The 10,946-nt window shown below is 36.7% G+C and overlaps 2 protein-coding genes across 3 annotated transcripts; one reads left to right on the top strand and one right to left on the bottom strand.

Annotated features, from left to right (window-relative positions):
- Positions 1–17: 17 nt before the first annotated feature.
- Positions 18–2,973, bottom strand: LOC306876477 (10 kDa heat shock protein, mitochondrial-like). 2 transcript variants are annotated; one of them, XM_079427673.1, is made up of 4 exons: positions 2,874–2,973; positions 1,252–1,410; positions 1,075–1,164; positions 18–684 (listed from the first exon to the last, which is right to left on the bottom strand). In XM_079427673.1, the coding sequence occupies exons 1-4, from the start codon at positions 2,874–2,876 to the stop codon at positions 634–636; spliced, it is 303 nt and encodes a 100-aa protein (XP_079283799.1). In that variant the 5' UTR covers positions 2,877–2,973; the 3' UTR covers positions 18–633. The 2 variants fall into 2 exon arrangements, with proteins under 2 accessions (XP_079283799.1, XP_079283800.1); XM_079427674.1 differs by having other exon boundaries at positions 28–684; positions 1,252–1,407; positions 2,874–2,956.
- Positions 2,974–3,560: 587 nt separating this feature from the next.
- On the top strand, positions 3,561–10,600 carry hspd1 (heat shock 60 protein 1). Its single transcript, XM_079427690.1, has 11 exons — positions 3,561–3,674; positions 5,299–5,474; positions 5,956–6,291; positions 6,391–6,486; positions 6,582–6,675; positions 7,058–7,226; positions 7,559–7,658; positions 7,813–8,058; positions 8,141–8,315; positions 8,410–8,588; positions 9,215–10,600. Exons 2-11 carry the CDS (start codon positions 5,301–5,303, stop codon positions 9,371–9,373), a joined length of 1,728 nt encoding a protein of 575 aa, XP_079283816.1. The 5' UTR covers positions 3,561–3,674; positions 5,299–5,300; the 3' UTR covers positions 9,374–10,600.
- Positions 10,601–10,946: the final 346 nt, after the last annotated feature.

Below are 10,946 nucleotides of genomic sequence, written 5' to 3'. Positions count from 1 at the left end.
ATGTCAAATAAGAAAAAGCCATTTTTTGAATAATTTTTAATGAATAAAAATGTCATGGCAGTTGAAAAACACTTTTTATATAATTGTGATAAAAAGGTCTAGGAGTCTGGATAACTTTCAGAAGGCACTGTACTATTATTATTTTAGTTATTCCTTCTGATCACATCCTGTAGCACATATTCATAATTCAAAGGACATTATTCATTTGTCTGGTAAAACATTCATTTTCAAACCATATAATCAGTTAACTAATTACTTTATAATCACAATTAAAAATAATTAATAATAAAAATCCATCTGACTCCATTATAATCTTCTACAAAGTTAAGAGTTAAAGAATTCACACCTGACCAGACCATTCATGAATATGGAATATAAAGTAATTGCAATTAATTTTGTGTGTATCCTAATACGCACAATTTAGACAGTCCATATCCATGTTTCAACATTCACATGTTCATTTCCAAACTGTTCCATGAAGAAGCAAGATGAAACATCAAGATCACTTTATTTTAAACAAAACTTGATCATACTTATTTACAATTGAATGACATAGAAACAAAGAAAACAAACATGAAACAACCAATCTCTCTATGGACTCCAGAATGACACAGATGGTTGAACAAGCAGACTTCATTCTACATATTTGCCAAGAATATCTCCATCCCGGAACAGGAAATAGTCCTACAAAAGAAAAAAAAAAGAAAAAATGGCCATTGTAAAATCAAGTCACTATTATACAAATTATAAATATAATTTGGTTACATGTCTTCTATAGAACTTAGTCAGGATAGCACCATATTTCATTTCTGACAGGAATGAAAACAAAGCTGTGAAGAATAGAAATACTGTGTTCAAATCAACTTAATTAGTTTTTTTTAAATTATGTAATCTAGAACCTTTATACAGTGCATGCCATTATAAAGACTATACCTCACAGGGATATAACCTGACTAAAGTCTATAATAACATGCCAAGAGCTTTACAATAGTCTAAATAATGGATATGTATTAACTAATAATAAGAGATACATAGGAATACAAAAAATCAATCATCTTATAATGCAATCATTACCTTATCATCAAGAACAACTTTTGTTCCTCCGTACTCCGGCAGCAGAACTTTATCCCCAACTTTGATGCAGACAGGTGTTACTTTCCCATCCTGAAAGACAGACAGCCTGCATATCATACACTGTAAAGAAAACGCTTAAATCAGATCATAAAATATGATTTGATAAAAAAAAGCTACCTTGGTGGTGGATCCTGGACCCACTGCCACCACTTTAGCATGCAACACTTTGGCTTGAGACTTTTCTGGAATCATGATGCCTCCTTTTGTCACCGTCTCTGCAGCTAACCGCTCCACCAACACGCGGTCGAACATGGGAAGAAATTTCCGGAAAGCCTGCTTTGGGGCAAAGGCATACATAGTACAGTGTAGAAATAGTTTATGCATGTTTTGCAACACTACAAAACTTTACCACAAGGGGGCATTGCAGACTAAAAAGAAAATTGGTTCCTTTTATTTTTTTCCCCAAGTCTTCCTTTTCCTCTACAGTTTTTGCTATATTGTAAATCTATGCCCAAAGATGTTCAAATAATATTAATCAGTCAAAAACTATTATGGTTACATTCACTTTTAAAAGCAGGCCTTTAAATAATGCTTTCCTAAAATGCACTACTGTAAGTTCTTGACTTCAGTTAATTTATTTAAATCTTTAGTTTACCTCCCATACAGATTACAAATTTTAGGCTACTAAATCAGATGCATATTTAAAATGGATACCTTTAAGAAAAAAGAAAAAAACACTGGCCATTACTGTTCACAAAGTTTCAAAGACAAGTGCAGCTGCTTGTCTCCGAACAGATGTGTGTGTGTGACCTTGAGAGAAGGTCATGTGTGAGGGAGGGTAGATGGGACAGGAGATGTTGAGGGTTGATGTGGGGGAGGAGAGAAGTTTGGAGGTTTTGTAAATGTTTACTATGCTGCTGAAGGACAAAAGGACAGGCAACATGATAAACCCCCCCCAAGGCTAAACGGTTTGGAATGTAGAAGATTCTAGAATGAATCAGTTGTGCGTTTCATCTGGCCTCATAATACATTCATAATCCATGTCACAAATGTCTTTCATTCATTTCTGGTAGCCAATGAAGTATAACCATTTTTAAGTATTATGCTATAGCAATTTATTACAAGGTTAATACAAACAAATAATCTGTCAACCCCGCTTGAGACAATATTTAATCTCTATGCCTGAATCTAACTGAAAACAAAATAATCAGAGTTACTGTACATGCACACGTGTTCGCCTCCATTCAAAATGACCCGGAAGTTCATATCTTGCTGAAACGCTATTGGTTGAAATGATCTTGGAGCCTAGCAGAGTGTGACAACCTGATTCATGAAATATATTGAGTTTTCACATGTAAGATGTGACAGTACCTGCAAGACAAATACTTTATACGCATGAACAGAAATTATCATTATATACACGGTCATATCAAATAAAACCGTATATGTTGTAAAATAAATATACCACCTTTTTAAACAATACTTGTCTGTAAACCAGCGATTTGCTAAGATTTAATGATAGCAAACCGGGTTCCCTGTGAAATCACCAATCCTGCTCACAGCGACCCACTTATTTTACACCTTTCTCACAAACACTCCGTGCACTGAGTAACACGCCTCGCCTCGCATCGCATATGTTATATTAACTCAGAGCACGAATACATTCCTAACCGTGACCTTGCAGCTGCAACTGATGGAGGGTTATAATACATTGCGCTATCTCAGTCACACAAATCAACTAACTATAGAAACAAGTCATTCAGATGGTGCAGCTGGATAAATCATATTACGCGTCTTACCATTTTTGCTGATCTTTATGAAAAGCGCGTCCGACAGAGTAGCAGTCACACTGGACCACTTCACTACCGCGATCCACGTGAAGAAGAAATGTCTGGAAGGGCACTGCGCATGCGCCAAAAACTAAGCCTTCCCGACCCCCGTCCCGCAATCTAGAATATTCCTCGATCGCCTAAACGTTACACAAAGACATTCATATATATAATCTTTTTTTTAATTTATTTATTTTTACTTGTTTCAAATGCCTTGTTGATTACAAATAACAAAAGAAAAAGCTACCTAAATAGGGACCTAAATGATAAATAAATAATAATATTAACCCACTCTAAATACTAAATAAATAACTATACAACATAAATAGGAATTTATTGACTTATATAAATCAATATATTAGATAATATATAAGACTTTAAACTAAATCAATTTTTAAAAAATGCAATAGCTTTTCTTGTTGCACAATCTTGACCTCTGACGTCTTTTTTTCTCCAATAGAATCTGCGAAAATTCTCGAATTTGACGCCCCGGAACGAGCATAACAACAATATAATGAGCTATTTTAATGTTTTATTCATATGTTCCTTCAGTGTGAACGAAATATGTTGAAAGACATTGAAACACAAAGCAAATGAAGGCTATTAAAGAGCTTGATGAGTATCTATTGTTTGAGAATATTGGGTTATTCAGATGTCAGGGCGGGTGGAGGTTACCCGGATGAAGAACACACGTTAGTTCAGCTCTAATATCATTCAGTCACTGTACTGACGGACACGCTTTCCCTTCATTCACCTCCAGATCATTCTGCAGTAAGTCAATTATAGCATTATACTCATTTATAAAAGCCTATAAACATACTACACTGCATAACGCTATTTATTGGCCTGGTAATATAAAGATTAATGAGATCAAAGAGGCAGATATGTAACATAATTTTGTACTGCCATAGCTGTCAGAGTTGTAAAATAACATTGTGCATGTTTACTGTGTAATTAGCTGTCATTTAATCCTATCGTATTCTAGAGCATTTATACTTTTATGGCAGATGCTGATGGTGCTCATTAGAGTAACTGGCATGAATACAATAAATATATTATCATGTCACATGCATTGCTTGATAATTATAATGCATCGGTGTCTCAATCTGCTTTATTGACTACTTCTTTATTAGCAAACAAATAAAGCTCAGTCTTAACTGAAATATAGTGGTGATGTATAGCTTGCATGCTAACTATAGCAAATTCTATGATATCGGGGCCTAATAATTTTACTCCTGTTATCTATTACACATTTAATCGGTGTCAGGGCTACAATGGTTAGTTTTGCTAAAACAAAAGGAATACCACGGGAACTTTGTAACTTGAACGCATGGGGATGAAAGGGATCATTTGACCTTGTGACGCCCTGAACACACGTGGGGGAGATGAGAGACCACTACAAGCTCGAGGACTTTACATGAACATTAACTCGTTTCAGTTTAGTGAAATTATTTAGTTATCATTGCTTTTTAAAACATTTTCCATTCTTTTTTATGGTTGATGATCTCGCTTTTCGAAACATTGTAGTACTGTCCAGGTGAATTATGCCAGTGATGATTATCTCCTCGTATTTTCTAAAGCATGTTTTAACGGAAAGCCTTGATATTTTGAACACGAAATATGATGATGAGAAGTTCATGAATGAATGAATGAATCGGGCAAAGATTCATATAATGCTTTCATGGACCAGTGGGGGCAAAGACTAATTTTTGGCATCCGGATTTGTTCTCATGTGACCTCAACACAAGACTTGAATTTTTTTTCAGTGTCTTGGGTGGGGAAGGGGGTTGAATACCATGCACAAAATGTCTCTACTGCCTGACAGATATCAATAAAATTATGAGAAATCAAGCTCGTATGTGACTACATAAAAAGAAAAAAAGAGTACAGAAGAGTTCTGTCAGCCAATCATAAACGGCTCTCTGGCAACATCAGCCAATGCCATGGATTTTGGGCGGGGCTATCTGTTATTAAATTAGTTGTTCTCGATCAGGGAACCAGGAGAAAATTCCGACAAAACAATTACAAATAAATAGATTTATTTTATTTAATCTTCCTTTGGCCTTGGAAAACATGAATACACAAGAGCCTCATTCTAGATTTGAAAAAAATCATGCAAATTAAAATCTTGTGGGAATGTAATTTTTTCTCTCTAGTCATGCCAAGCTATAAAATGTTTTATCAAGTATAAGTTTTGAAGAATAAAAAAAATCCTTATTCCTAATCCTTTTCCAGTAAATCACAAACAACTGGATAAAAGGCCCATGCAAATTGTGGACAATGGGGCTCCTGGTCTAAATGACTGGAGTGTTATCTTTATTTTTTATTCTGATGATGTGGAACTTACTTGTATCATCAATAAAAAAAAATGTTCTGCATCTACTCTTTCTTGTAGAAATGCTGCGTTTACCCAGTGTAATGAAACAGATGAGGCCAGTGTGCAGGGCGCTGGCCCCACACCTGACCCGTGCATATGCCAAGGATATCAAGTTTGGAGCAGATGCCCGCGCCCTCTTGCTTCAGGGCGTTGACCTGCTGGCTGATGCTGTGGCCGTCACCATGGGACCAAAGGTATGCTCAGCTTAATCAGTCGCCAGAGGAACAGCAGATATTTGACCCTGGACATTGAGATTTGTAATATCACGTGAAAGCTGAATAAATAAGTTTTCCGTTGATGTATGGTTTGTATTGATGTACTATTTGAAAATCTGGAATCTGAGGGTGCACAAAAATCTAAATATTGAGAAAATCGCCTTTTAAAGTTGTCCAAATTAAGTTCTTAGCAATGCATATTACTAAACAAAAAATAAGTTGTAATATATACAGTAGGAAATTTACAAAATATCTTTATGGAACATGATCTTTACTTAATATCCTAATGATTTTTGGCATAAAAGAAAAATCAATAATTTTGACCCATACAATGTATTTTTGGCTATTGCTATAGCCGTGCTACTGATTTTGTGGTCCAGAGTCACACATGTTACTCCTCTTAAAGTCACATTTGTAATCATTAATGGCAGGAACAACTAGATTCGCCTCTCTCCCTCAGGGTCGCACCGTTATCATTGAGCAGAGCTGGGGCAGCCCCAAAGTCACCAAAGATGGTGTCACAGTTGCCAAAAGTATCGAATTGAAGGATAAGTATAAGAACATCGGGGCCAAGCTAGTACAGGACGTGGCCAACAACACTAACGAGGAGGCTGGAGACGGCACCACAACGGCCACAGTTTTGGCCCGTGCTATTGCCAAGGAGGGATTTGACACCATCAGCAAAGGTGCCAACCCTGTGGAGATCCGTAGAGGAGTCATGACGGCGGTGGAAGAAGTCATCAATGAACTCAAGAAACTCTCCAAGCCGGTCACAACACCAGAAGAAATTGCTCAGGTAAGAAGTTCCCTAAAAGTGTGCACTAAATATGGTAGTTTTTTTTTTTTTTTTTAGTTTTTTTTACTTTTTGTTTCTGACAATCTTTCTTTGGTGTAGGTGGCCACTATTTCCGCCAATGGAGACATTGAAGTTGGTAACATCATCTCCAATGCTATGAAGAAAGTGGGCCGCAAGGGTGTTATTACAGTGAAGGTAGGCTGCTACCGTAGAAGTAGTATTTAGAACAGGTGGAATGATGGTTTGATCCTTAAAATACCTCACACTTGGGCTGTAATTCTTGTTTAAAGGATGGTAAAACCCTACATGATGAGCTTGAGATCATTGAGGGCATGAAGTTCGACCGTGGCTACATTTCTCCGTACTTCATCAACACAGCTAAAGGTGTGTATTTTGTAATAGAAGCTCATGTGTTTGTACCAGTATGAATTGGATAGTTCACCCAAACATGAACATTTTGTCATCATTTACAAACCCGTATTTGTTTCCGAGTTTCTTTCTTATGTTGAACATAAAAGAAGATGATATTTTGAAGAATGCTGGTAATCAAACAGTTGATGGTCCCCATGGACTTCCATAATATTTTCTTTCCCTACTATGGAGGTCAATGGGACCAACAACTGTTTAGCTCTTCAAAATACTTCAGAATATTTTCTTTTGTGTTTGGAACAACATGAGGGTGAGTAAATGATGACACAATTTTCATTTTTGGGTGAACCATTCGTTTAGGGTTGGAACGACAACAGCATATATTCTCTGTTTGCAGGCCAGAAGTGTGAGTTCCAAGATGCTTACCTGCTTCTGAGTGAGAAGAAGATCTCCAGCGTACAGAGCATCGTGCCAGCACTGGAACTTGCCAACCAGCATCGCAAGCCTCTGGTCATCATTGCTGAAGATGTGGACGGAGAGGCACTCAGCACTCTGGTCCTCAACAGGTTTGTCTCTAAAACCTTAGCACAAAAAGAAGTTTGCAAGAAATGCATGGAATAGATAAACATGAATTAGAATACGGTTTTATTAAAACTGATTTCCATAAATTTGGATTATTTCAGAATCCAGCTTTCAAAATATTTGTCTTTTTTATTCTTAAAAATATTATATTTATTTTCTTAATGACATTGGTTAATACTACAGTAAATTGCAAGAGATATATCAAAGTAACAACTGTAGTAAACCTTTTTTGTAAGGTATGGTCCTTTTGAGGTTTAAGAATAAGCTGTTATTTAAAGATTCTGGGTTAAAGGTCAATGCTAAAACTCACCAACAGGTTGAAGGTTGGACTTCAGGTCGTTGCAGTCAAGGCTCCAGGATTCGGGGACAACAGGAAAAACCAACTGCAGGATATGGCAATTTCCACTGGAGGCACGGTATGTGCCTAAGCTTTTGTCTTCATCTGTATTCATTACATTAATAGCTCTGCTTTAACATATTGCATTATGGCATATATCATCTCTTGAGGTAATTGCCATTGCCCATAATAACATGATAAAGTCTGTTAACACACCTGACCTGTGTTTTCAGGTGTTTGGTGATGAGGCTGTGGGTCTGGCCATTGAGGATATCCAGGCACATGACTTTGGCAGAGTCGGCGAGGTCATTGTGACAAAGGATGACACAATGCTCCTCAAAGGCCGTGGTGATCCAGCAACCATTGAGAAGCGTGTGAATGAGATCGCTGAACAGCTGGAGAGCACAAACAGTGACTATGAGAAGGAGAAACTCAACGAGCGTCTGGCCAAGCTCTCTGATGGAGTGGCTGTGATTAAGGTATAAAAGCAGGAAGAATATATCATCATTTGTTAGTTTAATGTGTCCATCATAATGACAAAAAAATCATTCTCTTTATTAGGTTGGAGGAACAAGTGACATTGAAGTGAATGAGAAGAAAGACCGTGTCACTGATGCGCTGAACGCCACTCGAGCTGCTGTGGAGGAGGGAATTGTTCTTGGAGGAGGATGTGCCCTGCTGCGTTGCATCCCAGCCCTGGACAACATCAAGCCAGTCAATGAGGATCAAAAGATTGGTAAGAACTGAAGTGTAGATCTCATCCTCCAGATGTCCTGTAAGAAATAACCCTCTGTTAACTTCCCCAAACTTGACTTTTTTTGCTCTTAAAGGTATCGACATTATTCGCAGAGCGCTTCGTATTCCAGCAATGACTATAGCCAAGAATGCAGGAGTTGAGGGCTCTCTGGTGGTGGAGAAGATCTTGCAGAGCGCTCCAGAGATTGGATATGATGCTATGAATGGAGAATATGTCAACATGGTCGAAAAAGGCATTATTGACCCCACAAAGGTGTGTATTTGGGGTTCACAAACTTCTAAGTTATCATGTTAAATCAGTCAATGAGTGGTTTCTGTTAATTAATATCTTGACATGCATGATATATCATTACAGTACTGCCCTACATTATATACAGTGCTGTTCAAAAAATTTTTATTATCAGTTTTGAAAACCGTTGTGCTGCTTATTATTTTTGTGAAAACCATACTATAATTTTTTTTAAAGAATTCTCTGAATAGAAAATTCAAAAGAACAGCATTTGTTTGAAAAAGAAATGTATAAATGTTTTTAATTTTACTTTTGATCAGTTTAATGCCTTCTTGTTTAAAAGCATTTATTTCTTTAAAACAAAGTCTTACTGACATCACATTTTAATATATTTTTATATTTTGTTGTAATGCCTAATAGATGATAATGTACTGCTTAAATTATTTTGTAGCATTTAAATCATTTTTAGTTTTGTTTTACTTTAATCAAATAGTTTGATTTTTAATATTTGCCTTTCAGTTATTGGGCGTGAAATTAAAAGAATTATTGACTTGTCAGTATTAGCCAGAATTGTAATCTTGGTGCATGCCTATCAAAAACATAATGCACCCTCTGTTTAATAAGTGCATTGTCTTTGTCTCCCCCTGCAGGTTGTGAGGACTGCACTGCTAGATGCTGCAGGTGTTGCATCTCTGCTGTCTACTGCTGAAGCCGTTGTCACCGAAATACCAAAGGAGGAGAAGGACATGCCGGCTGGAGGAATGGGAGGAATGGGTGGAATGGGAGGCATGGGAGGAATGGGATTCTAAACCGATCTACACTGACTTTAGTGAAAGGGTTGTGGGCAGGGGACATGATTTGCCCCTCCCTTTCAACTTGGTAAAACCTGCCGAAATTGAGTGCTGGTGGTCTGATCATGGAGCAAAAGAAATCCTTCCACCGCTATGTCCTATCTCATCTCTCTACTCATGGCTGAAGACGTCACCCTACCGCTTTAAAGACAAGTTCTTGATAATGTGACCAGGGAGAGTCTGTCTGCCTTTGTTCTATAACATTGTGCTCACCAACGTCTAATGGGAAAGTGCATTTAACATATTGCATACTGTCATGCTGTTGTGTTGTACGAATGTCATTGTGCGTATAGCTGGTTCTGAATCAGACCATCTGTAGGGGCTTTAAAAGCCAGATGTTCAGGTTAAAGTTTGTCTTCATGAGCAAGAAAGTAGTAGGAACTTTGACCAGTTGTATCTAAAAAAATAATAATTCCACTTCATTGATCAGTTCATTTTTTTGTACACTGTTCATTTGTTCATATAAAAATAAACCCCTCATTTGAGGATTACACAGCTGTGACGAAGCAAGTACTTGTTTTGCCTTCATTTGTTACTTTAATTTTTTCTCACTGAATAGTAATGTTTATATCAGCTTAAAAAAATGGTGTGATAATGTGTTCCTGGTTTCTTTTCTTAAGGGGATAGTACTCCAAACAAAAAAAAATGTAATTTACTCATTTACCCACCGTCTTGTTTTTCTAAACCTCTGACTTTGTTTTTGTTTTTTTTCTTTCTCTGGAACACTATATATAATATTTTGAAAGTCAGAGAGGTCCTAAACGGCATTGAACAACACATTGGAGAGGCACTTTTTTTCTTCAAAATCTCTTTTGTTTGACGATTTTCAGTTTTGGGTGAACTTTCCCTTTAAAATCTGAGGGTCGAACATCTTTTGGTCAAGCCTAGAGTTTGTTAGGAAGTTTGAGTGGAGGGATGAGCGAACTTGTTGCATAGCAGTTCTTACAACAGCCATGCAAGTGTATGCCCAACGAAATAATGAATACAATTAGTGTGAAGTTATTCTAAAGATCGTTACTTTTGAGTAGTGGTACAAAATAGTGTTTAAAAAAAACTGTCCATTAAAAGAATTACTTGTTTTTAAAGCTACATTCTCTGAATGTGCAACAATGATCATTCAACAATGTTTTGTACAATATAGTCATTAATTCTGTATTTTTTATTTAATAAAATTGAGTGTTCACAAAGAAATGAGTTGTGTCCTGTTAATGTCTTAGCCAATCAGTGGCTTCCTTCTCAGGTATATTTTACATTAAAAATATTTGTATAAATCAACTTAAAACAGTGAAAGTTATCGCATTTTAATTCGGCATAAAATGGTACTCACAACTGAAAATTGATTGGATTGTGAAAAGTGGGCTTTCCATTCCAGACTAAGTTACTCCCCTCGAAACATCAGCAGCCTCGGTGACGTCTGAAAAGGCTATTGTCTTAGAAGTGAATCGAACTACATTTATACTACTACAAAGACAAACATTTGTTTCTTTATCATACGTACTGAGAGGACCAGGAACATGTTAAAAAATAGGTT

Source organism: Barbus barbus, assembly GCF_936440315.1.
Source record: "Barbus barbus genome assembly, chromosome: 10".
Taxonomy (NCBI): domain Eukaryota; kingdom Metazoa; phylum Chordata; class Actinopteri; order Cypriniformes; family Cyprinidae; genus Barbus; species Barbus barbus.
The sequence above is the reverse complement of the archived record's forward strand: the minus strand, read 5'-3'. Positions and strand labels throughout refer to the sequence as shown.

Bases quoted from the DNA above. Each gene is read 5' to 3' on its own strand.
- LOC306876477 (XM_079427673.1), bottom strand. The intron at 1,165-1,251 runs GTAGCTTTTTTT...TCTGTCTTTCAG, and splicing joins GTCCAGGATCCACCACCAAG to GATGGGAAAGTAACACCTGT. The intron at 685-1,074 runs GTAATGATTGCA...TTTCTTTTGTAG, and splicing joins AAGTTGTTCTTGATGATAAG to GACTATTTCCTGTTCCGGGA.
- hspd1 (XM_079427690.1), top strand. From the start codon at position 5,301: ATGCTGCGTTTACCCAGTGTAATGAAACAGATGAGGCCAGTGTGCAGG. The intron at 6,676-7,057 runs GTGTGTATTTTG...CTCTGTTTGCAG, and splicing joins CTTCATCAACACAGCTAAAG to GCCAGAAGTGTGAGTTCCAA. The intron at 7,227-7,558 runs GTTTGTCTCTAA...ACTCACCAACAG, and splicing joins AGCACTCTGGTCCTCAACAG to GTTGAAGGTTGGACTTCAGG.